Source organism: Bufo gargarizans, chromosome 2, assembly GCF_014858855.1.
Source record: "Bufo gargarizans isolate SCDJY-AF-19 chromosome 2, ASM1485885v1, whole genome shotgun sequence".
Taxonomy (NCBI): Eukaryota; Metazoa; Chordata; class Amphibia; order Anura; family Bufonidae; genus Bufo; species Bufo gargarizans.
In genome coordinates this window covers 173,222,750-173,250,135 of record NC_058081.1, presented here as the reverse complement: position 1 = coordinate 173,250,135, position 27,386 = coordinate 173,222,750, and the positions used below count along the sequence as shown (strand labels likewise).

General features: G+C 42.4%; 1 protein-coding gene across 1 annotated transcript in view; it reads left to right on the top strand.

The window, feature by feature from the left end:
* The window catches only part of MYO1E (myosin IE), a 187,157-nt gene that overhangs the window by 84,702 nt on the left and 75,069 nt on the right, over nt 1-27,386 (top strand). Inside the window, exons 4-9 of the mRNA XM_044279713.1 lie at nt 10,128-10,222; nt 15,216-15,303; nt 16,385-16,474; nt 17,034-17,165; nt 18,452-18,586; nt 20,023-20,155. Coding sequence (XP_044135648.1) covers nt 10,128-10,222; nt 15,216-15,303; nt 16,385-16,474; nt 17,034-17,165; nt 18,452-18,586; nt 20,023-20,155 — 673 coding nt within the window. The remainder of the gene's footprint in view (nt 1-10,127; nt 10,223-15,215; nt 15,304-16,384; nt 16,475-17,033; nt 17,166-18,451; nt 18,587-20,022; nt 20,156-27,386) is intronic.

Genomic DNA, 27,386 nt, shown 5'->3' with positions numbered 1-27,386 from the left:
AATAGATATAGTAGGTGGCAATATACACAACGGCGGTAAATAATATCACAACTGGCTAAAAAACATACCCAAAATCCAAAACATGCAGTAATCCTAAAAATATCATTTAAAAAAATGGGATGCAATAATCTAAAATTCGAGGAATAAAAAATGGAATAATCGATTCACACTTATTAACGTCAATGGTAGCAAATCGTATAAATATTTTGTATAACTATTCGTATGGGAAAAGTCTTGAATAATTGGTGGCGATAAAGCAATGTCCTAAAACTACGCCCAATTCGATAAGTTGGCAGTGGTATCTAAAAGTTCTAATGTCCCAATGAGCAATAGGCAAACAGAGCGAAGCGGTGTCCCGCTAATTGCATGAACCAGCGGCGTCCCACTGGAATGTTGGCAACGAAAGTTTGAATAAAGCCGGATTAACATCGAACGGTCTTACCGTCTCACTTGCTGAGTCGACAAAGTTTCTTTGTATAGTGTTCCTATGGATATGTAGACCAGTAGTATACGAGCAATATTCGTCCTAAATTCGCACACTGGCAACTGTTTAGCACGTGTAGTCAGGCCTTCACCATGGAATCGGGTCTTAAAGGTTGCTTTTCGAATAGACCATTCGTGTAGCGGACGATTTCTCTTTGCGAAAATCCGGTACAATCCTCCAGCTTCCCAAGTGGTCCAAAATGTGGGGTCCTGTCCAAGCTAGACGCATTTCAGGGTATCAAATTACCCCTTCCTCAGTAGCTACTAGTCCCCCAAAGATTCCTTTCTTATATAGTGGATAAGATATTCCAAAAACCTGGATAAGGCATTTCCAAAAACCTGGAATGGATCACCTTTTGGGCTACTATTTGATCATTTCATTTGTTCCCGTTTCCTACAATGTACCATAAAATCCTCGCAATACAATACATTATCTATTTGCAATACATCCCACCTATAATCTACACATATATTTTTAATAACCATTAATCATAAAAACATAGAAAAATAACCATTAATCATAAAAACATAGAAAAATATAAAAAAAACATGCAAAAACTTATCTTTGCAACTTGATATACAAAAAGCCCATTGTATATATGTATGTGTATGTATATATATATATATATATCAGTACAGACCAAAAGTTTGGACACACCTTCTCATTCAAAGTTTTCTTTATTTTCATGACTATGAAAATTGTAGATTCACACTGAAGGCATCAAAACTATGAATTAACACATGTGGAATTATATACATAACAAAAAAGTGTGAAACTAAAAATGTCATATTCTAGGTTCTTCAAAGTAGCCACCTTTTTGCTTTGATTACTTCTTTGCACACCCTTGGCATTCTCTTGATGAGCTTCAAGAGGTAGTCACCTGAAATGGTCTTCCAACAGTCTTGAAGGAGTTCCCAGAGATGCTTAGCACTTGTTGGCCCTTTTGCCTTCACTCTGCAGTCCAGCTCACCCCAAACCATCTCGATTGGGTTCAGATCCGGTGACTGTGGAGGCCAGGTCATCTGGCGCAGCACCCCATCCCTCTCCTTCATGGTCAAATAGCCCTTACACAGCCTGGAGGTGTGTTTGGGGTCATTGTCCTGTTGAAAAATAAATGATGGTCCAACTAAACACAAACCGGATGGAATAAATGTTTAAATCCAAAAACTCAAATTTTTCATTGCTTATCGCTCCCGAAAATTTAAGGTTAAAACTATTTAAATTAATCTCTTTTAAAAAAAATTGTCCAACTTTTCCCTTCCAGATTTCCATATAAAAAACACATCATCAATGTATCTTTGCCAGAGCACCAGGTCCGTCCCCAGTCGGGGGGCAATACATTGTCCCTCCCAACTAGCCATGAACAAATTAGCATAACTGGGGGGCCAAACTGGTGCCTATGGCTGTACCCGGAGTCTGTAAATAAAAAATTAAAAATTCCATTTGTTTCTGGGCCAACCTCCCTTCTTCCTGTAGTTGGGCCCTCACTGCTTCTTTACCCTGTGCATGATCAATCACTGTGTAAAGGGATTGTATATCCAACGTACCCATCAACCAGGTCTCTTCAAATTCCATGTTCTCTATTAATTTAATAATTTGCGTAGTATCCTTCGTATAAGAAGGTCATTCCATCCTCCTAAATAGATTAAAAGCTGACATCGGAGTAGATAGCCACGGACTTGCCTGGTGTGACTCCTTTCTGAAAAACAGAACTCAGAGAGTCAAACTGGGCTCATTCTTTTCCCCAGTCGAGAAGGTGGAGTGGGGAGTCCCTCAGGGATCTCCCCTCTCGCCATTACTCTTTAACATATATGTCCGACCTCTGCTCGCTATTCTGAAGGAGTATAACATCAGCTATGAGTCTTATGCGGACGATACACAGATCCTTTTGAGAGTATCGAAATCCGCTGATGACTACAAGCTCACGCAAGAAGGATTAAATAAGGCCAGGAACTGGCTAGCACATAGCCACCTCAAACTCAACCCGACCAAGACTGAGCTTATTGCACTACATAAAACACCTGAGGCTGCCGCCCCGTCTATCTTTGGGGAAAACGTTGCCATCGCCACACAAGGAAAGAGTCTGGGGATAATCTTGGATCAAGAAATGAGCCTCCGTCCCCAGATTAAAGAAGTAATATGGAAAGCAAACTTCGCCCTATTCCTTCTAAAAAAAAAAGCCCTACCGTTTCTCCCCAACACATGCAGACAGGTCGTGGTGGGAGCTCTAGTCAACTCCTACCTGGACTATGGTAATGCAATGTATGCGGGGCTGCCAGAGAAAGATCTGGGAGCTCTGCAACACTGTCAAAACAGAGCCATCCGGCTCATCAAGAAACTAGACTGGACAGATTCTGTCACAAAAGCACGCAGGGAACTCCACTGGCTCCCAGTGAAAGAGAGAGTGCAGTTTAAGCTGTGCTGCTTAACACACAAAGCTCTCTACAAAACAGGTCCCATCTACCTGCAAAAAAAGATAACACGTCACCATCCTTCTAGAGAACTGAGATCCACCTCAGCCTCCCTTCTGTCGGTGCCAAGAACCCGCCTCAAGACAAGGGGGGACAGACGTTTCTCAGTATTGGCCCCCAAGATCTGGAACTCCCTCCCAGAACACATTAGAACAACATCAAACTACCTGGAATTTAGGAAGTTGGTTAAGACCTGGCTTTTTGTGTAGGATGACGTAGGGGCCCACCAATATAGCCGTCGACAAGCGCTTCGATCGGATTGAGTTCCTCTAGAGCGCTATACAAGGACTTAGTAACATAACATAACATAAGAAGGCATTTTTTTAATCCTAGGTTGTAACAGTATATCTATATACTGGGATAGGTTACAAGTCAGAGAATCAATCCCTGATACAATGGGACGTCCTTGTGTATTTTAGGTATTGTATAGAAAACTGGTATCCGTGGGTATTAATCATAAAATCAAATTCTTCTTGTTTTAAAATACCGCCTTTTATCCCTCCTTCACACAAATCTACCAATTCTTTATAAAATACTTGTCGGGTCTCCTGTCAATTTTCTATAGGTGTCCATATTTGACAGTTGTCTTAAGCATTCAGAATTATATTGTTTCACATCCTGAACTACTATTGATCCGCCCTTATCAGCATTGATCCTAACATACCTTTTAGTATTCTCTTGTGCATTTGCTGGCGCCAGAAAATGAAAGTTGTTCTACATGCAAATTGGGTACAAAGGGGGTCATTTCTTAAAGGGATTCTGTCCCCTCGTTTTAGCTTATAGAGCTGTGGACATGCATGGCTAGATCGTTGCTAGCATGTTTGCAATATACCTGTCCCATAGGGCTGTGTGCTTTTATTGTGTTTAAAAAATGATTTTATAGCTATGTAAATGAGCCTGGTAAGGAGCTCAAGGGGCTGTACTAACCATTCTGGAGCCCAACCACTCCCCCTCTGAAGGAGCCCAGCACTGCCTGCGTCCTCCGAATCTCCTCCTTGCTCAGTTAGATCGCTGTAATCTCCCAATGACCGCCATAGTGTTCCTTCCCTGTGCTGGCATCAGCCTCAGGGAAGGAACTGCGCATGTGCGAGCTTGCGCATCGCAAGATTGCGGCGATCTAACTTTGTGAGCAAGGAGGAGATTCCTGGATACAGGCAGTGCTGGGCTCCTTCACAGGGGGGCGTGACTGGGCTTCAGAACGGTTAGTACAGCCCCTTGGGCTCCTTACCGGGCTCATTTACACATCTATTACATTTTTTTAAACACCATAAAAGCACACAGCGCTATGGGACAGGTATATTGCGGACATGCTAGCGGCGATCTAGCCGTGCATGTCCGCATCTCTATAGGCTAAAACGAGGTGACAGAATCCCTTTAAGACCGGTGTTTTAGCTGGAGGTAGATGCACCAAATTTGTGTAGAGGTGTCGGCAGCTCTTGCTGGTGTAGACTTAAACCATCTTCTATGCCTAAAACAGGCATAGAAAATGATAAATGAGACTGCCCTATATTGACAGATTCCTTTTAAAGGGATTCTGTCATCAGATTTTACCCCTCTAACCTAAACATATGCTCATGTCTGGAGTAATAAGAATAATCCTAAGCTGGCCTTATTAAACCTCACTGTGGCTCTATTTGCCCATAAAACAGTTTTTTTATAACCTGTCAATCACTTAAGGTGCCTCAAGGGGAGGTCCGTTAATACAGGGTGCCCGGCTGCACCCCTCGCCGTCCGGTGTCCAGCCCTGTCTTCAGCGCCGCCTCCGCAATCCTCCCTGTCCCTCTGCCAGATTCCGCACCTGCGCACTAGGCTCAGCCTGATGCGCCCGTGCGGACTCCTGGCAGCGGCTTCTTGAGCGAAGTGCGCATGCGCCAGCCTGATGGCGCGGGATCTGGCAGAGGGACGGGGAGGATTGCGGAGGCAGCGCTGAGCTGTAAAAGGCGACGCTGAAGACAGGGAAGGCGGCGCTGGGCACCGGACGGCGATGGGTGCGGCCGGTCACCCTGTATTAACAGACCTCCCCTTGGGCACCTTAAGTAAGTGAGTGACAGGTTATAAAAACTAGTTTTTGGGGCAAATAGAGCCACAGTGAGGTTTAATAAGGCCAGCTTAGGATTCTTCTTATTAGTCTTGACAGGAGTATATGTTTAGGTTAGAGGGGTGAAATCTGATGACGGCATCCCTTTAATACTTCCCCTCCTTATTTATGCAGACCTGATTTTGGCTATATAAGCTGCATCAAGAAGCCTGAATGTGTGGTCGTACCCTCAGTCTGAATTACAGTCCGTGCTTCACTGTGTGTTTCAAAGACGGATCTCTTTATTGCAGTGATCAAACATAATTATTAGTATTTAGCACTTAGCACAAAGAGGAAATCGGTGAAAAGATAAAACAAGAAGTCGCAGTAAAAAAAAAAAAAAAAAAAGATGAATCAAACTGTCTGTACAATGAGTCCAATGAAATCCAGCTGGCCACTTCCTCCCTCCTCAGAATAGATCTGTGTAAGTTCTGCCGATGTGAGTGCGGCCATCAGGTTTTCTTCTTTTATCCTGACTGGGTCATATGAAACCACAGTACTTGTATTTTATTATATCATGATTACATGTATTAGTATCCTATAGTGCAGGTGGTTAGTCTGGGCCATTATCTTGTAGCCAATAACTAGCAATCTGGGCAGTGAAAGTTTGTCACCTCGAGGTGACCTGTAGAACGCTGTTTTAATAAAACTAGTTATAAAGGATAATTTTATTACAAGATACCTGTGTATCATTTACAAGCTTTCCTGATGTCTATCTTTGGCCCAGAAGGTGTGTGAACTACGTTTATTATATCTACTGATGTCTGTCTCTTCCTCTTTATTCTCTTTATGGCATGTTCACCTTGAAATTTACAGATTTAGATTGACATTTGGTTTAATCTACAGTAAAAAGTTAGATAGCTTTGTAAAAAAGGGGTTGGCAAGCTTAGGCCCCTCACAAAGACTTAAAAGGGTTTACGAAACTTGAGCCCCCTGACGATCAGCTGTTTGAGAAGGCACCGGCACTCCTGTGAGTGCTGCAGCCTTCTCTGTACTTACCAAGCACAGTGCTGTACATTGTATAGCAGCTGTACCTGATATCGCAGCTCAGCCTCACTCACTTGAATAGGGCTGAGCTGCGCCCAGACCATGCGACTGTAGAACATATCGCCACTCTGCCTAGGAAAAGCTGGAGAAGGCCATGGCGCTACTGTGAGCAGCTGATTGATGGGGGTCCTGGGTGTCGAACCCCCACCTATTAATACTGATGACCTATCCAGAGGAATAGGTCAAGTCTTGGAAACCCCTTTAGACACGTAGATAATTGATTCGATCTAACGACAAGAGTTGTTGTTCAAGTCATTAACCTTCGAACAACCACCCATTTTGTTGTGCAGAGTATTGTGTGAGTGCCATTGTGTAATAGACCGTTTGTCAGGCAGACAGTCACATTTCCAGTCGTCTGTGCTGTAAATGATACCTGTTCACACTTGTGGAATACCAGACAAACTATTATTTAGGCTACTTTCACTCTAGTGTTTCTGTCTTCTGGTATTGAGATCCATCATAGGGGTTCAATACCGGAGAAAAAGTGTGTCTATTGATTGTCAACGAGGACAAAACGTAACTGAACAGAACGGAATGGAATGCTCCAAAATGCATTCTATTCGCAGCATGCTGCTTGTTTCTTTCCATTATGGGATGCGGAGCAAGATGTATCCGCATGACCCGCAATGTAAGTCAATGGGGACGGACATAATAGAAAACTGATCCGTCCCCCATTTACTTTTAGTGGAGTTCATGACAAATCTGTTTTGGCTATGTTAAAGATAATACAACCGGATCCGTACATAACAGATGCAGATAGTTGTATTATCAGTAACGGAAGCGTTTTGCTGAACCCTGCCGGATCCAGCAAAAACGCTGGTGTGAAAGTAGCCTTAGGTGTCTACATCATCGATCTGAAGAACTACAAAGTAAACTATTATCAGTGCTTTTACACAAATTAATTGATCAATTTTGCTCAATTTTTCAAACTATGATCTACGTGTGTAACGTGGGCTTTAAAGGGACAGAAGTCTAAACTACCTTGTCCATGGTGTTGCTCTCGATCTCCATGGCTCCCGCTTAGATACTGATGAGAACAGATACTGCAGGGTGTATTGACAGAGTTCCTGGCAGTCTAATAGCCAAGAACTGCATTCAAAATTCTGCTGGTTGTCTTTGGAAACAGTCAGTAAGCTTGTACAGTCCTAACAGCTTGTCTCTTAGGTCTCTAGGATACTTAGAACTATACTATACTAGGACATTTAGCTTTTCCTAAGTCAAAGTACAGTGCCAGTGCTAATCATGTAATTAAGCTCTGCACAGACAGACATTTAGGGTGCGTTCACTGACGGAAAAAAATCACTTGCAGGTTTTCCTGTGTATTTCACTCTATGTATTGTAAGCGTGAAATCCATGGGCAGAAAAAACTGACGTGTGTGTGTCAGTTTCCATGCCCTTTTCTGCGCAGCATATAGATGAGTTTTTTTGAAATCTGTAATACACATGTAGACTGTAAATGCACAGCATGTCTTCTGTATGTGAACATACCCTAAGGCTACTTTCATACTAGCGTTAATATTTTCCGGTATTGACAACTGTCATAGGATCTCAATACCGTAAAAAAAACTCTTCCGTTTTGTCCCCATTCATTGTCAATGGGGAAAAAACTTAACTGAACAGAACGGAGTGCTCCAAACTGCATTATGTTCTCATACCGGAGAGCAAACCGCAGATTATAAAGATAATACAAACGGATCCGTCCATGACGGATGCAGATGGTTGTGTTATCAGTAACGGAAGCGTTTTTGCTGGACCCTGCCAGATCCAGCAAAAACGCTAGCGTAAAAGTCGCCTTAGTCGGCAAGACAGGATGGAAAGATTTTGGCGCGGAAGCCTGTCAAATTGTTATTGTAAGGCTACTTTCACACTAGTGTTTTGGCTTTCCGTTTGTGAGATCCGTTCAGGGCTCTCGCAAGCGTCCAAAACGGATCAGTTTGCAAAACGCTGCCTGCAGCATTTTGGTGTCCGCCTGATGAAACTGAGCCAAATGGATCCGTCCTGGCACACAATGTAAGTCAATGGGGACGGATCCGTTTTCACTGACACAATAGAAAACTGATCTGTCCACCATTGACTTTCAATGGTGTTCAAGACGGATCTGTCATGGCTATAGAAGACATAATACAACCGGATCTGTTCATAACGGATGCAGGCGGTTGTATTATTTTAACGGAAGCGTTTTTGCAGATCCATGATGGATCTGTAAAAAGCGTTAGTGTGAAAGTAGCCTAACTCTGGACAATAATATAGTTATTACACGATAAGTAATACAATGTATTTGCAAAATTTCTCAATTTAGATCATACCTGTATGTAAACTGTGAACTAGCGCTGAACATAGACTTAAAGGGTGTAGACGCCAGGGGCATGGTGACCTGGATTCAGTTTTTTTTGACATCTGGATCTTTTTATGTACACTTTGTAATTAAGTAACTTTTGTTAACATAACATATATTCTGCTTAAAACAGAATTTTATAGAAGTTGTATAAGAACGAATGTTTTGCTAAAGTAAAAATCATTTTGTGCACTTTCTTATGACATCTGTGTTTCATAAGTGCGCAGGAAGTGGCCACACTGCTGATCTGAAAGCTTTTCATTTCATGTTGGAATATATGACACATTTCTTAAAATATATTTAAAGAGCATCTATGAAACCATGTGTATTGCCTGGTAGGGTTGATCATGCTGAGTAAAATTATGTTGTTTTTTTTCTGAAGAGTGAACTGCTGCCGCGATATATACATTTTTATGTTCATGCAAATTACCGTACCTATTTAGAGCCCCAAAGGGCAGGCCGCAGCACTTGGAGCACTGCTAATGCTATGCCCCTGTGCTCTGTGCACTCCCATTTGATTGATATAGCTAGAACTGTGTATCTGACCGGTGGGGTACCGACTCCCGGCAGCCACGCCAACCAGCTGTTTGAAAAGGCCACTGTCACAAAAGACAATCAAAAACAATAATAAATATAGGACCAGGCACTCAAATATGGAATCAAACCAAGATATCACATTTATTGGAAAATACACCTAAATGGCCGTAAAACTACGGTAAATAAATATTAAAATATACAACTTTTAAACCAAATAAGCAGCATCAATAGATATATATCGTAAAAAAAAAAACGCAGTCAATCAATACTCATCAATGGGTCTAGATATAACTGCAATGTGAGACCGCAATCAGATGGTCGTGATTGTAGTTTTCAATATACCTTTCATGATTTATAATGGCTCGTTTTTGTCTGGGGAAACAAAATGGCCCCTGTCCTATTAGTTCACACAAAACCTGTCCTGACCACACATGAGGACAAGTTATTTTACAACACTGAGGTAAAGAGCTGCCTCATCCTCCTCTCTACTTGTCAGAGATTATGATCCTGACTACAGATAAGAACTTTAGCTGAATCTCTGGGGAATTTAGTTCATGAGGAGACATGAAGTACAGAGAGGACGGACAGGACAGACTGTGGTAATGTGGGGTTGTGGTAATGGAGACTGTAAACAAGTGCTGCTACTCATTAGCCACATCCCCACCTCACTCTCTTGTCTCCTCATCATCTCCATTCCCACAGAGATTCACCTGTTTTCAGGATCATGATTCCTGACGAGCAGAGAGGAGGATGAGGCAGCACTATGGCTCGTTGTGGTGAAGTAACTTGTCCTCCTGTGTGATTAGGACCAGTTTAGTGTGCACTCATAGGACGACGGCCTCCTAATGATTGCTCCCTAGACAAAACAAGCCATTCTAAGTAATGAAAGGTACTTGAGAATATATTTATTATAAAATAATTAAGTATTTTCATTTTTTTTATTCTTGGAGAACCCCTTTAAGGTGAAACATCACTAGGGTGAATACGTGGATAGTTTGTTTTAAGGACTGCCTCAATGTCCTTGTCTTATGGAGGATATTGGATTGAATATCTTGGACTAAGAAGTTTTCCTTATACTATGTGGTGCTGTTCTCCTGTCTCATCCTACAGTAGATGTTTGTTCCTTTTTACGGGTCCTATCATGTAATAAACAATCTTTTGATTACTGTGTTCTAGGCTCAGTATGAAAATCCACCACATATCTATGCATTAGCTGACAACATGTACAGAAACATGATCATTGACAGGGAAAACCAGTGTGTCATTATAAGGTAAGAGTCCTCTCCATCTCTTTTTACTTTTTTAATGGTATTTTTCTTGGTTATGTTTATCTTTATTGTGCTTAAAGGGGATGTCCACTTTTTTAGCTCATCGGCAAGAATCCGACCGCCTCACTGATCAGGTGTTTGGCAGTAGGTCCAGCGCTCAAAGCAGACTAGTCCGTCAACTTTATAGTGAACTGAGCTCATCACTGCAGCGCTGCTTTCACTGACATAGGAGCGCTGCTGCAGTGAGGCGCTTGGTGGCGCAAAGCTGATGGAGCTTTCTGCTTCTGGCATCAGACCTGAACGTGATGGGTGCAAAGCGTCAGACGGCCACTGATCAGCTAGTGATAGGTGTGATCTTGCAGCTTACCTGCGAACACCATGTGAATACACCATCAATCTTTGGACTGCAGAAGAAGTTTGTCTAACCTGCATAATTTGGGTCTTTTACTTTTATTTTGCGGTTTCTGTTAAGGCACATTTACATGTGCTGGCTGAGCAGGCAATTAGGAAGAAACTGTTCCTTCCTGATTATTGCCTGCTCGTCAGTAAAAAAGCAGTAATCCCCTCCACTGTATGGGGGCGCCATTGTTTATTTTCATACACAATCATTGTTGAAATGTGTCTGTATATAAACGATTTATTTCACCCAATGACTGAGCCTTTTTCTTGTTCATCGGATGATCTGCAGCACTTTTTACAGGAGCCGATTATCAGGAACGCATGTTTGTACTAATGTTCTTTCCCGATAATCGGCCCGACAGTTGCCCCATGTAGACCCAAGATTAGTGTTTGTTGAGTGGGTGGGCTTTGCCAGATGTGATGTATGGTGTTCTTTAGGCTAGGCAGATTTCTCCACTGCTCCCATTCCCTGTCCCTTTCATACTGTTTCAGATTTCACAGTTTCTGCAAAAATCTGAAGTGTGTGAAACTGGGGCAAACTTGTTTCATAGAGCTGAACAAGGTGTTTCTGCAACATGTGCATGTACGGTATCTCTGGAAACCTCATTTAGATCTGTGGGACAGTCATGTGGGAACATGTCCACCAGACCCTGTGTCACTGCATCCACCCTGTCCACTTATAGTCTCATGTAGAAGTCCAGGCGAATGCTGCAGGAACAACCCCGTCAGATGAATTCTGATTCTCTGTTGCTGAAATTTCTGCAACAGATTCACCATGATTGAGTGTATTCAGGCATTGTGGTTGAGGGGCAATTATAACCACATCCGAAAAACCGCATGATTAGTAAATATCCCTCATAGCTGTCAGCCAGATGGATACTGTCTTGATGACTGAGGTCTCTGCTACAAGTAAGGGTCCTTTTACACGGGCACGTGCAGTCGGCCCATTCGGGCGGCTGTTAGTTTACATTACTGTCGGCAGCACATCCTCTTACTTCATGGGGTGATTTGCTGCCGACATAAGTTAATTCTATGCAGCCATAAAAGTGCTGATCGCTGGGCCTTCTGCGCAGGCCTATGATTGGGAATGCACCTTCCTTTTGAAGGCTAATCACCCTCTGTAAGAGGCCCTGAGTTCTCCAAACAAAAGTATTTACTTATCAGATTCTACTAGAAACACACAGACTGTTCTCCTTGAATAAGGTTAGCATTACACCACATCTAGGGTGGTCAGGAAATGACTAATTGGCCATTCTGAAGTTCTCTCCAATGATAATATTTTTACTATTTCTGTACATTACCTTAGTGTGCTGCACAAAGTTTGTAAAGCTTTCTTCTTAAAATGTTGATGTTTCCCGTGACATTGCCAGTGTTCAAATGTGTTTCAATCCATTCACATCCTGGCATCTTTACCCCAAACCTCAAAAGTGTGTTGTGCTTTGGGGGGGGGGGGGGGAATAAAAAGCGAATGAGTCAGCCTGTCTCTAGTGCCGATCGGGCTGTGATCACTAGTGCAGACCTTATTATGTCTAATTAAAGCACCTAGATGGCAAGTAACGTGGATGTCACACATGGGTATTTCCAGGAACTGGAGCGTTGCTCGCTTTCTTTTCCACAAAAGATCATTCTCTCCAAATAACAAATAAGTAGGAAAAAATAATGATCTCTATTAGACCAGCAGTGCATGGCCTTGGTCAGGGACTTTTAAGAACAGAGTATTGTGCGTGCTAAATTAAAGCTTGATTTGCTGAAAGTCATACGCAAGTTAAAGGACATGTTGATTGAAGTGAAACCTCATAACTGGTGATGACCGTCCCGCGTTTACGCTGCCTCCTTGTCACCAACAGAAAATTGACACTTCTTGTCAGTGTGCATCAAAGTCTCTGGGCAAACGCCACCAAAAGATAAGGGGGCAGATTTACTAACCCTGTCTAAAATGTAGACCATGTAAACCTAAAGAGGCGGTCTGTGCAGTGTCATGATATTGATGACCTACCCTCAAGATAGGTCATCAACAAGGACAGATTGGGAACTCAAAGGGGCCACTTTTAGAAGGAGGGCTTGGCTAACGCAAGTAGGTGTGACCAACAATACCACAAAACAACACAAAATACCACCCCAGCAAAACCAAATGCCACGGAGCAGCATAAAATACTCTATGACCATCAGGATGGTGATGCAGTTGAATTCTCGAGGGACCTGCAGCTTCTGGCCAAGTGCACATCTGGTGCTCCTAGCATTAAAGGGGTTCTTTCACTTTAGCAAATAGCATTTACCATGTAGAGAAAGTTAATACAAGGCACTTCCTAATGTATTGTTCTCCATATTGCCTCCTTTAAATAATGCTGTGAGCATCAGATCGTTATGTACCTGGCAGGCGTCTATGAGGAGGGCTCAGGTGGCCCCCTGGGCATCGGCCCACCGGGAAATTCCCCTGTTGGGTATATGGCCAATCTGCCCCTGGTCATCAGTATCAGATCAGCGGGGGTCTGAATCCCAGCACCCCCGCCGGTCAGGCCTCATCGATCGTTTAGTCCTCTTCAATGTTTACCTGCCCACTGCCTCCTTAGTAGTGGCGGTGCCGTGTAATTAGAGCTTCTTCCATTCAAGTGGATGGGACGAACAGTTGTAATTACACTGTGCCGCCACTACAAGCGAGACGGTGTAAAGGTAAACATGAAAGAGGACGCACTGCTGATATGAGCACAGTCACCTCTTCAAATAGCTGATTATGACCCTGCACAACCCCTGTAAGATCTGCCTAATTTATTACAGTGGCTCAGACTGAAAAATAAATCTGGACTCTTAATTTGAGGTATCGGGCACATATCGAGAACATAGGGTGCTTATTATCACAATATTCCTCCAAGTATGACACGTATCAAGGTTAGGCTGCTTTCACACTAGCGTTCGGGTGTCCGCTCGTGAGCTCCGTTTGAAGGGGCTCACGAGCGGACCCGAACGCAGCCGTCCAGCCCTGATGCAGTCTGAATGGAGCGGATCCGCTCAGACTGCATCAGTCTGGCGGCGTTCAGCCTCCGCTCCGCTCGCCTCCGCACGGACAGGCGGACAGCTGAACGCTGCTTGCAGCGTTCGGGTGTCCGCCTGGCCGTGCTGAGGCGTACGGATCCGTCCAGACTTACAATGTAAGTCAATGGGGACGGATCCGTTTGAAGATGCCACAATATGGCTCAATCTTCAGGCGGATCCGTCCCCCATTGACTTTACATTGAAAGTCTGGACGGATCCGTCCGAGGCTATTTTCACACTTAGCTTTTTTTTGGCATTTTAATGCAGACGGATCCGTTCTGAACGGAGCCTCCGTCTGCATTAATATGATCGGATCCGTTCAGAACGGATCCGATCGAACGCTAGTGTGAAAGTAGCCTTAAATGCATAATCTTTCAGTGCCGGTATGGAACACTTTGTCCTTGGGTGGAGCACAAAATGTGCTTGGCGTTAATTGGTTAATGTTGTTGTTTTTTTTATTAGAAAATGTTACACTACTTTTAATGAAGCACAGTTGCTAAGTCTGTAACCACATCTACTAACAAATGTATTATACACTGGAAAATTAGAAAAGTTGATTTGAAAAGCGGTGTAACTAGTTTCACGTAAATACACAATTATCTATACTGCATCTATATAAAGCACTGCCTGCACTAATTATTTTTTTATTCGTTTTCCTCAAAGGGTGATTTGTAAGCTTTAATTTTATGTCAACATTTCATAGTAATTCTACAAGCTAAACTAACTCTGCACCATCCTTCTGTGGGTGGATGACATAATCCCAACCACAGAGCTTCCGATATATAATCCCAAAGCCACATTTCCAGTTCTCCTTTCATGAATAGCAGCATACAATATTCTGCATATATATATTTTTTTCATATTTTCCATTTATGCTGAGATGTTTTTGTATTTTCTAAAGTTCAACACTACTACGGAAAACATGGGAGCGTTCCTATTGTAGTGTTGCCTTAGTTCTTGGTTTATAGTTCTATAGTTCATGTTTTATATTCCACCACCCCCCTGTTTCACCTATATAGGTTTTGCTTCACAATTTAAGGCCTCATGCACACGACCGTTGTTGTGTTCCGTGCCGCAAAATGGGGTTCCGTTGTTCCGTGATCTGTTTCCGTTTTTGTTTCCATGTGTCTTCCTTTATTTTTGTCGGATCACCAGACATGAAGGAAAGTAAAAAAAAAAAAAAAGTCGGAAGTTACTCCGTGTGCATTCTGTGTCCGTATTTCCGTTCTGCAAATAGAACATGTCCTATTACTGTCTGCATTACAGACAAGGATAGGACTGTTCTATGAAGGGCCAGCTGTTCCGTTCCGCAAAAAATGGAATGCACACGGACATCATCCGTATTTTTTGCGGATCTGTTTTTGCATACCGCAAAATACATACGGTTGTGTGCATGAGCCCTAATACTCAGGATCAACCCTACCAGATATTAAACCTGTTGTAATCGGTTGATTCTGTTGACAGATGCTCTGGTTTTAAAATCAAGTGTTTTCATAATGATTCTTTAAAATCTTATTCCAGTAGAGTATATAATCTGTATTTCCTTCCCTTCTGTTTTCCTACACAGTGGAGAAAGTGGTGCAGGAAAAACAGTGGCTGCAAAATATATCATGGGCTACATTTCTAAAATATCAGGGGGAGGCCCAAAAGTTCAGGTGAGGAAAATAGTTTTTTTTTATTTTTTTGCTTATTGTTTAATAGCAGAAACATTTGCGTAGAAACATTTTGTCTGTGCTGGAGTTCTGTTCTCTTTGTATAAGGCTACATTCACACGTCAGTATTTTTCTATAATCCGAATTTCGGTCAGTTTTTTGCGGATCCGTTGTTCCTGAAAATGTTTCCGTATGTCATCAGTTTTTTGCGGATCCGCAAAAAACGGAAACATGTATACATTTCAATAATCAAATAAAGTTGTTTGAATTTCTTTGAAAAAAAATTGAAAAAAAATAAATTTGCTATGTGTTTCCAGGAACGGATTCCGCAAAAAACGGGAGACATACGGAATGACATCCGAATGTCTTCCGTTTTTTGCGGATCCATTGACTTTGTATTGTACCAGGATCCGAATTTTGCGGAAAAGAATAGGACATGTTTTATATTTAAACGGACATGCGGAACGGAACAACGGAAACGGACAGCACACATTGTGCTGTCCGATTTTTTCCAGGACCCATTGAAAATGAATGGGTCCAGATCTGGTCCTGATCTGTTCCGCAAAAAACGGAACAGATCAGGAAAGAAAAAACGGACGTGTGAATGGACCCTAAGGTATATATCGTGTTTCTAAGCTTGATGTAGTATTTCAGTGTTAATTCATGGTTCAGTATGGAGGTTACTTTCTGCAGTCTGAAAGCATTCCCATTGGCCATTTAGCTTCATATGACAAGTGACTTAAGTTTCTGTTTGTTTGCATGCTCGGATATAGAAACTTTGGACTGCAGGTTCCTCTAGGGGGCGAGATCAAAATTGTTGGACTGTTGCAAGCTCTGCAGAAAATAATGTCTCTTCAGATTCCATGACTTATAAATCTCATCCATGTATTATAAAACAAGGACCAAAACAAGAATTGAATGAAAGATATTTGCATGAGCCTTTTTTTACTCCTCTTCTAATATTTAGCATTTTATAAACTCTTCCTTGACATCATTGATAATCGTATGGACAGAATAGACAGTAGGCCTTGTTTCAGAACAACCACGTCATATGTTGATGGCTGTCTCCTGTTCTCACTCATAGCACGTAAAAGATATCATTCTGCAATCAAATCCTTTATTAGAGGCATTTGGCAATGCAAAGACCGTGAGGAACAACAACTCCAGCAGATTTGTAAGTTGCCCTTTTTTTTTTTTTTTTTTTTTTTACTCTTCTATGTAATTGTTTATGTAAAATCTTAATACAAAAAATTGACTTACCGAAGAAATAGATTTTGGCATATTGTTGCATAATAGTTTGTACATTTTAGACAACCCCTGAAAACCACTGCCCTGGTGATCATTGATTGCTATAGGAATGGCGCAAATCTTTTCTGCTGTGGCTTGTAGGGGAAATGTAATATTACTTGGCACCTGATAATTGGGCGTGTTATAGGCTGTGTTGAAGAAACAACTACTTCTTAGAAGCAAAATTCCTTGGGACCTGTAAAGTGTTTTTCTATGGAGTGTTTTTTTTACAATTGCATGCACAGAATAGTACAAAAGGTTATATAGATATATAATGAAGAGGTAGACATAATATAACCAAAGCCATGACAATCTGTTGTGATCCATTTGCAGTAGAACCTAAAAGATCCTGGTGGCTCTAAATTGACCTCCAGTGGGTATGTCAAGTATGTTTTCAGGTACTAGTGAAACTTGAATCTGAAACTTTTTTTTTATTTTTTCAAAAGGGAAAGTACTTTGAAATTCAGTTCAGTCCTGGAGGAGAACCAGATGGAGGCAAAATATCCAACTTTTTGCTGGAAAAATCTCGAGTGGTGATGAGAAATCCAGGAGAAAGAAGTTTTCATATTTTTTATCAGGTATGAGTACAAACAGGAAAATGTTATGATTTCTTTTTTTTTTTAGTTCACTAAAACTATGCGCTCATGCTAAAGATGCTTGGATTGCTGTCAATTCTTAATTTTAATACTTCTTTTATTTGTATATATATTTGTTCCAGGCCCTCCTGACCTGCATAATTGTACACTTGTCTGTAGAAATGTCTGGGGGCTAATGTCATATTAATATTATTAAATCTTTCCAAACATACTCCCGTCAGCAGATGTTCTTGTTTCACGCTTGTCTTCAGCGGCCACTACTTGGCAGTATCAGAGTTTTCTGATGAATTGTGAAGCTCATTATGTGTCATCTTATTGAACCAAGATGAGTTAGAAGTCTACTTAATACATTTTAAATCTAGCTGTAAAACAATCTTAAATTCCACTACATCCTTCTGATGGGAACAAAGAAAGCACCTATATATAAAGTAACCTAAAAAAATATTGTCTACACGAGTTCTTCCTCGGAGGTAGCTATTGCAAAAGTATTGACAGGCTGCAATACTACAGCATTTACTGGACCGTCCTATCAATTTTTTAGGTTATCTCTCCTAAACCTAAATTACAGGTAGCATGAGGAATAAAGAGGAACATATTCTAATTTGGACTAATATAAGGGGTGGTTGGTTTTATTTTATATGGCTGCTGAAGTTCCTTTGGGGACCCCAGAGAGTTCAGCACCATGTAATACTAAAGGTATAGTTGGCTCTGCCTTAGTGATTATCTGTGGGTTTCAAAAGTTGCAACCATGATTATCGGCAAAATGCTGGGTTGGCCTAATGTAAAAAATGGTTTGGCCAAATTAGTCATACTCTTGACTGTTGTGTCGCCCAACAATCATGAGAGCGTGAGACACCAGTTTGAATGGATCGCTGGTCAAGAATGCCCACCACCGCTCCATTTATCTCTGGGACTGCTTGAGATTGCTGAGCACAGCAGTAGGGTACCTCTAGACTTTGAATGGAATGGTGGTGTGCATGCTAGACAAGCAGTATTCAAATAGGGATATGGGTCCCTCATTCTCATGATCAGTGTGGTTCCTAGTGATTGGACCCCCACCAATCTAACAGTTATGCCGTGTCCAGTGAATAGGGGATAACTTGTTCTAACCAGAATACCCCTTTAAGTCACGCCTATAAAGCTGACAGTGTGTAGGCTAGTTGGATGCACCCTTATTGCTTGAGGATATTTGTAAAATTAAAATGTAAGTATGTGGCTAACACAATAAACAACGTAATCCAAATGCTGTATGTTTCTATTTACTTCAGTTAATAGAAGGAGCCTCTAAAGAACAAAGGAATGACCTTGGGATTACAAACCTAGATTATTATTACTACCTTAGCCAGTCTGGATCTTACAAAGTGGATGACATCAATGATAAGAGGGACTTTCAAGAAACCATGGTAAGAAACTTATGTCTAAATTACTTTTCTTTATGCATGTTTGGGGTCCTTGGGGAAGATTTATCAAAAAATGTATAAGAGAAAATGGTAAGAGTCCTCCTTAGCTACCCATCAGATTCCAGCTCCCACTTTTCATCACCCCTGTGGCTGATTAAAGTACCAATGTGATTGGTTACCTGTGTTTTGTTGGTTGCAATCAAGTTACAAAAACACAGTACGGGTACATTTACACGGCACATTTTCACCCTGTCAAAATCCGCTGTGCCTCCAACAGCAGAAAAACGTTGTGGTTTCTGCCATGGTTTTTCATTTTCAATGTTGCATTCCTACTCTGTTATAGCTCCACTGAATGGCTTCTGCTGTGGCTTTCCTAGGTGTCTGTGCATTAACTACGCCAAGAATAGACAGGTACATTCTTAATGCGATCTGGAAAACTACACTCGAAAAATTCTCAGCCTCAAACTGCAGCATGTCCTCCCATTGAATACAATGGGAGGTAGTTTCAGAGCAGATTCCGCATGGTTTTTCGGCACCAAATCTTCACAGAAACCTGTGCCAAAAATCTGTTATGTGAACACAACCTAAGGGTGGTTGTACCTGACAGGTGCTTCTATTTTTGGTATATGTCAGTAGAAGTTCTTGACGTATACTTCAGACAGAAGGCTGCAACATGTGCCAGTGATCGGTTGTACTGTTAAATAAATTAGGGGTTCACATTGTATGCACAACTGAAATCACTGGGACATTTATTAATCCTGTCTGACAGTGTAGACTTTGACTAAACACTCTTGAACTGCACCAGATGCTAGATGATAAATTTGGGCCATCTATCTAGTTTATACCACCTATTTGTTTGCATACTTTACGTACCAAATTTTAGCCATATTATTTGGCACTCAGCATTTGAGCCATGCCTCTTCCCCACAAAGCCACAGATCCCTTCCACTCAGCCACGCTCTTTGATGGACGGGACAAAAAAAAAACTGATTTACAACGAGCAGCTGTTACTCTGGAGGATCATGCACATACACTCATTACAGACATCTTATTAGACAGAAAAGTACATAATGCTTCATATCCTGAGTGGTGGAGCTCAAGGGAAGTGGAGTAATTGTTGAGATTCCTCACAGATAACAGTGGTAAATAAGAAGTGTGAATCCCACCTCTAGGACCACAACTGGAGTCTCCTGTTCCTCTAGGTGAGGCAGCCAACTAAACTGGCATCCAGCTTGGGGACAGTTTTTTAAAATGGGGAAGATGCTTTTTGGAAAATGTGTTGAGGGTTTTTAATCTAAACTAGTTTTTCTGGGGAAAAAATCAGCAACTCCACAAAAGTGTATTCATCCTGGCTCTATTGCAGCAAGAAAATGTAAATGGCAGCAGTGATGCCAGGAATTGGCATTGGAATCTCTAACTCTCATTTATGTTCCCCACAGCATGCCATGAGCGTTATTGGTATTTTTGCCGAAGAGCAAGCTATGGTGCTTCACATAGTAGCAGGAATTCTCCACCTGGGTAATATTAGCTTCAAAGAAAAAGGAAACTATGCTGCAGTGGAGAGTGAAGAGTGTAGGTATTTCTTTATGTATAGTATGGATGGACAACTAAAGTCTTGATTCAGTGACAAATCAATGTGTCTGATATATCATGCAATGTAACATGATTTTAATAATTAATGTTCAAAGATGAAGTTGTCTGGTCTGGTATGCTTCACTCAGTCAAATGACATTACTTCCCTTCTCATTGACCACAACATCTAGACTTCTGTTTTGGTCACAGACATTATTTCAAATGAGGTAGAAGTAGCGTTCATCACTCACCAAATTGATTAGTCTTCCAATTCACTAATAAATAGTGCATACTGTAGAAACAGTAAGTACTTTTCTGAACCTTTTTCAGATCTTCATCAGACCATCAAGTGAGGAACGGTAAGACATGTGATGCGATCATGTTATATGACTACATAAGGATGGCTCATGATTTCTTCGATCTACCCTTCTTTATTTTATGGTCCGATGAAAGTTTTAGGTGGACTTGAAAGGTTTGTGTTTGAGGCCTCTATTGCAAGGGAATGTGTCATCAGAAAATGACCTATAGTTAAAATCCAATTTTTATGTTGAACATGATTTTTTATTTATTTTTTTCCCATGTAACTATATAAAAAAAAAATATATATATATATATATATATATATATATATATATATATATATAAAAATTCGGAAACTTTCACACTGGCTAGTAGGTCTAATAATAGTTCATGATTTCCTGTTTTGTACAAATAACTTTTCAGTAGCTATTATCATTATCAACATAGGCAGAATTACAATGACAAGTAATACCTCTATATATAGTGTGCAGTTTCGCTCTGTAGATAGGGTAAGCGGGCGCAGTATAGAGGCAAGATACAAGTTCTTAACTCAAAAACGTTAGTGTTTATTCACACTTGAGGCAATTGCACAACACAGCACGTAACTTTGCAGTCTTGGTGTTAATTCACACACAGTGGAAAGTTCATATAACACAAGTCACCTTGTTGGCAGTTCTGCCTCCAGTGGTCCACAGCAGGCTTTAGGGGGCCTGTTTCCCCAGCATGCTGCTCTCAGCCCTCCAGCATGGCACAAAGCCTCAGATCCCAAAAACGGAGATATCTCTGCTGGGCCCAGCTGCCTATTTAAGGACAGCCAGGTGCTGCCAAAACCCGCACCGGTCCAGTATTTGACCTCACCTGGCTGGAAATCGGCCCAGCCGCACATGCTGGGAGGAAAATACCTGCCTTGCCAGACACAACCCCTCACAGTGTCACAATAGATAACACAAGATTTTCAGTAATCAGATCATCACATCGAGTGGAATTTGTATAATGCATGATAGTATGGATAAGTCACTAGTAATCAGATCTTTTCCTTCCCTTTGACACTGCCTCTCTGTTATTTCATTGATACGCGAGAATAGGCATTAGAGTGCCTCTACCACAAAACTGAATGGCTCATGAATGTTTTATGAAGCGAAATTGATATGCCTCCATCAAATACTTTTTGTACAACAGAAGGGTGTCAAGGCTAATATCTTTAAATGAGCTGCATCCATTCCTGTAAGCATGTATTGTGCCTTCCAGATTCTGTAGTACCATGAGCAGTAATATGGTGTGCAGATATAGCAACAATGTGGCCACAATCTGCTATTAATCGAGAAGAAAGAGTATGTGGGAAGCAAAGTGCGTTTTAATGTCTAGAAATTACTTCCAGCCTCCTGGGAACAGTGTGATGTGGAATCACAAGCATCATGTTAAAAAGCTTTTCATCCAAGCCTTTAGTCAATGTGCTTATTTAGCCAAAAAGGTATTAGGTGCTATTTCCTAGTGGACAGAGGCACCTGATACAGGGCAGTGTACATTTTTATCATTGTGACCAGTGGTTGACGTATGCATGCGTAAGGCTACTTTCACGCTAACGTTTCTATTTTCTGGTATTGAGATCTGTCATAGTGTCTCAATACCGGAGAAAAATGCTTCCGTTTTGTCCCCATCCATTGTCAATAAGGACAAAATGTAACTGAGCAGAACGGAGTGCTCCAAAATGCATTCTGTTTCGTTTGGTTGCAAATCGCAGCATGTTTTCGGTTTTCTTTTTGTCATGGGATGTGGAGCAAGACGGATCCATCATAACTCACAATGCAAGTCAATGGGGACGGATCCATTTAACTCTGACACAATAGAAAACTGATCCATCCCCCATTGACTTTCAGTGGAGTTCATGACGGTACCGTCTTGGGTATATTAAAGGGCTTCTGTCACCCCACTAAAGTACTTTTTCATTTTTTGGCTACTTACAATCCTTATACTGCGATTTATCAATATATAGTCCTCTTACTCTTTTTCGTTCAGTAGTTTCTTAAAAAAACTCACTTTTATAATATGTAAATTACCTCTCTACCAGCAAGTAGGGCGGCTACTTGCTGGTAGCAGCTGCATCCTCCTATCAAATAAACGCCCCCTCATCCTGTTGATTGACAGGGCCAGCGAGTGCTCTCGTCCTCTGGCTAGCCCTGTCTGCCTTCTAAATCTCGCGCCTCGCCGCAGCGGTCTTCAGTCGGCACAGGCGCACTGAGAGGAGGACGCTCGCTCAACCGCTGCATCCTCAATGCGCCTGCGCCGATGAGGTCACATCTACACCTGGCGCATTGAGGATGGAACGGCCGAGCGAGCGTCCTCCTCTCAGTGCGCCTGCGCCGACTGAAGACCGCTGCGGCGCAGGTGCGAGATTTAGAAGGCAGACAGGGCTAGCAAGAGGACGAGAGCGCTCGCTGGCCCTGTCAATCAACAGGAGGAGGGGGCGTTTATTTGAAAGGAGGATGCAGCTGCTACCAGCAAGTAGCCGCCCTTCTTGCTGGTAGAGTTAATTTGCATATTATAAAAGTGCGTTTTTTGAAGAAACTACTGAACGAAAAAGAGTAAGTGGACTATATATTGATCGCAGTATAAGGCTTTTAAGTAGCCAAAAAATGAAAAATGATTTTAGTGGGGTGACAGAAGCCCTTTAAAGATAATACAACTGGATCCGTTCATAATGAATGCAGATGGTTGTATTATCAGTAACGGATTGAGCAAAAACCCTAGTGTGAAGGTAGCCTACGGTTGTGATATATTGGAGGGTTACTTTCAATATATATAGCTGAAGTATACATGTGAACAAAGCCTTACCCTTCAGATGTGCAGTGCTTTTCAGCTTCAAGAAATGTGATATTTTTGGGCTTGGTTTACATGTTAAGGTTTTTTTAAGGCAAAGCCAGGAACATATCATGAGCAGAGGAAGGAAAGGCTTCTCCCCTTTTTGATTGACTCCTGGCTTTTTCTTTAGAAACTGTAAACAAAGAATCCCAGCCTTACTGTGTTGTCTTATGGACTTTCTTTCTGTCATACACAATATCACTATACAGTGGGTGTCGGGGGTGTCTAGAGAGGGGTGGAGGGCATGTCGTGCTCTTTTCAGCTTGTACACCCTTGGTCCCCACCTGACACTCGGCTCTCACCTGTGGCTCCTAGCAGCTGTAACATGTGCAGCGGCCACACCCTGGGCAACAGCTTCGACGGGCTGGCCAAACCAGGTTGAAAGTAGCCTGTCGGGTCATTGACCTTCGGTGACAGAGGGATTTGTCTCGAGCATGTGAAGACAGTCTGGCGGAGTGAGCGCTATTAAATAGGACCAATGGTCATGAAGGCAGTAACTGCAAGCGATGTGGTATGCTAAGAACATGGCAAGACACGAAAGAAGCCCTGGTCAACCACTGCTCCCAGTCCATCTCCAACCTTCTCGACTTTATTCCTGCAATTGGAGCAAGATGCAATCTGGGAAGAGAGTGAGGCTGATTCTGCGCACCTCTCCCTCACGTAAATCCAATTCACGTGCAAGTCTTGACATCTCAACCAGTGCAAAGTCCTGTGCCGATAGGCGAGCGATGAAGCATCAGTTGTGGAGTCACTGGGAGCTGTGGACGCGGACCTGCACACAGGCGGCTCGGGTCTAATGGACGTCTTCATGCTGACTAAGCAACAGCTGGATTCGGCGTCTACCTGAGTGACTGAGCAGCCCTGTTTAGGATCACACTGCTCACCTCCCTAGTATAAGGAAGGGGCTAGAAAAGGTGCCCTAAACATTGTTGCTTCTCTCAATACTATATCCAGCTTACCGTGGCTGGAGGGAATTCCATCTTATGCGGTCAAAATATGAGACAAAAGGTATTATCACTTACTATTGGTACATAGAATGTACGTATGCTTCAAGACAACCCATTAGCAGATCGCCCAGAAAAAAACAACAGCTCTGGTAGTTCAACATCGACATTGCGGCCCTGTGTGAAACTCGCTTAGCAAATGAAGGTCAACTCACAGAAACAGGAGGCGGCTATACGTTCTTTTGGTGTAGACGTGGCAGTGACCAACGTCGTGAGTCTGGAGTTGGCTTTGTGGTTAAGAATCATCTTGTTCGCCAACGTGCCAATCTTCCTAAGGGTGTAAATGATCGGCTCATGTCACTGCAACTTCCATTACTAAGCGGAAAACAAGCTACGCTGATCAGTGCCTATGCACCCACAATGACAAATCCTGATGAAGTAAAGGACAAGTTTTATAATTATCTCGATGCCCTACTTTCATCTGTGAAGCACACTGACAGAATGATCCTTCTTGGTGATTTTAATGCGGGAGGGGGGGGGGGGGGAGGGATCTGATCACTCCCCCTGGAATGGCGTTATTGGCAAAAACTGAATCGGCACATGTAACAGCAATGGTCTATTACTATTAAAGACATATGCTGCTCATGACTTGGTCATTACTAACACCATCTTCTGAAAAAAGACATCCTGGATGCACCCACGCTCCAAGCACTAGCATCTAATTGATTATGTCATAGTGCTGACTGCTGGACTGACCATTAACTCATCATTTCTAAAATAAATATCCACATCAAAAATAAGAAGCGGCCACAGGGAAACAGTTGTGATAAAGAAGATCAATGTCAATACATTGGTAAATCCCAATGTGGCAGCCTCTTTGGTAAAAGATCTTGACAATCAACTCACGAACCTGCAAATGCAGGAAAGTGCTGAGAAGGAATGGGAATGTTTCTGGAACATCTTGCATTTGTCTGCACTTAAGGCTTTTGGATCCGCATATGCAGGAAATGATGGGACTGGTTTGATGAAAGCGATGAAGAGATCAAGGCCTTGCTAGCTGAAAAACATCGCCTTCACTGTGCTCCTCAAAATGACCCGTCGTCAACTGCAAAGAAAAATGCTTTTATCAACACTCGCAGGACTATACAGAGTAAACTCCGTAAGATGCAGGACTCCTGGCTGAGTGCCAAAGCAGATGAAATTCAGAAGTTTGCTGATAGAGACGATGCCAAACGAATGAAGCCATCGGATCCCTGTTATGGACCTCAGTCCTCAGGAAGCTCCCCGCTACTGGATTTGAATGGTAAAACTCATCACTGAGAACTCAGATTCTATAGAGTTGGGCTGAACATTTCCACTCTGTGCTGAATCGCTCATCTACCATCAATGAGGCAATTGACAGAATACCCCAGGTGGATATCAACTATAGCCTGGATGTCCCACCATCAGAGGCTGAACCCTTACAGGCCATCAGTCAACTGTCCAGCGGGAAGGCATCCGGCAGAAGTCTAGAAGGCTGGTGGTGCAGTGCTTGTTGAAAAACTCACCCAATTGTTCCAGTCTTTCTGGAATCAAGGTTCCATACCTCAGGAACTAAAAGACGCGTCCATCGTACACCTTTATAAGAGGGAAGGAAATAGACAAGTCTGCGATAATTATAGCGGAATATCCCTTTTATCAATTGCAGGCAAGATCTTGGCATCGTTGTTAAATTGTCTCAACATCCAGAACGGGGTCTGCTACCTGAGACTCAGTGCGGTTTTCGCAAAGAACCTGGCATGATGGATATAATTGCAGCTTGACAGCTCCTGGAGAAATGTCAGGAGAAAAATTGGGAACTACACACCACCTTTTATAGAACTTACCAAGGCTTTTGACAGTCACGAAGGTTTATGGCGCATTATGTCGAAGTTTGGATGCCCAGACAGATTCGGGTCCTGAGCAATGGGGAATCTTTAGAGACCTTCCCTGTCACAAATGGCGTTAAACAAGGGTGCGTGCTCGCACCAACCCTGTTCAGCATAATGTTTTCAGCCATGCTGTCAGATGCTTTTCAGAGCAGTTCACTAAGAATCAATCTGAGGTATAGAATAGATGGGAAATTGTTCTATCTACGAAGACTCCAGGCTGTCACCAAGATAAGACTGTTGTTCGTAATTTTTTATTATATGTGCTGAAGATTGTGCCCTTAAAGGGATTCTGTCACCTGGATTTTACCTATAGAGCTGCTGACATGCGCTGCTAGATCGCCGCTAGCACGTCCGCAATATCCATTCCCCATAGCCCTCAGTGCATTTATTGTGGAAAAAAATAAAATAATAATATATAAATGAGGCAAGTAAGGTGCCCAAGGGGCTGCTACTAACGTTTCTGGAGCCCAGCCACGCCCACTGTGAAGGAGCCCAGCACTGCCCGTATCCTCCGAATCTCCTCCTTGCTCCCCGACGTCACATAGTTAGAGCGCCGTAATCTCGCAGCTAGCGCATGCGCAGTTCGTTCCCTGAGGCTGATGCCAGCTCAGGGAAGGAACACTATACCGGCACTGACATGCGGCGTACTCGCGCATGTGCGATATTACGGCGCTCTAACTTTGTGACGTCAAGGAGCAGATTTGGAGGATGCAGGCGGCGCTGGCCTCCTTCACAGTGAGCGTGACTGGGCACCAGAAACGTTAGTAACAGCCCCTTGGGCACCTTACTAGATAGATAGATAGATAGATAGAGATATATATATATATATATATATATATATATATTTATATAATTTTTTTGCACAATAAAAGCACTGAGAGCTATCGGGCATGCTAGCGGCCATCTAGCAGCGCATGTCCGCAGCTCTATAGGCAGAATCCCGTTAATGCGGAATCAGAGCAGGAAATGCAAGCCAGTATGGACAAATTCGCAGCAGCATGTGACAACTTTGACCTCCTCATCAACGCGAAGAAAACCAAAGTGATGTACCAGCCAGCTCCGAAACCCCAAAAGCTGCATGCAGTCGACCAATATACATATCTTGGCAGTACCCTCTCCTGTGCAGTGACAATTGACATCGAGGTCAACTGCACAATTGCAAAGGCAAGTTCTGCATTCAGCAGACTGCGGACCATTGCTTGGGACCGCCGTGGAATA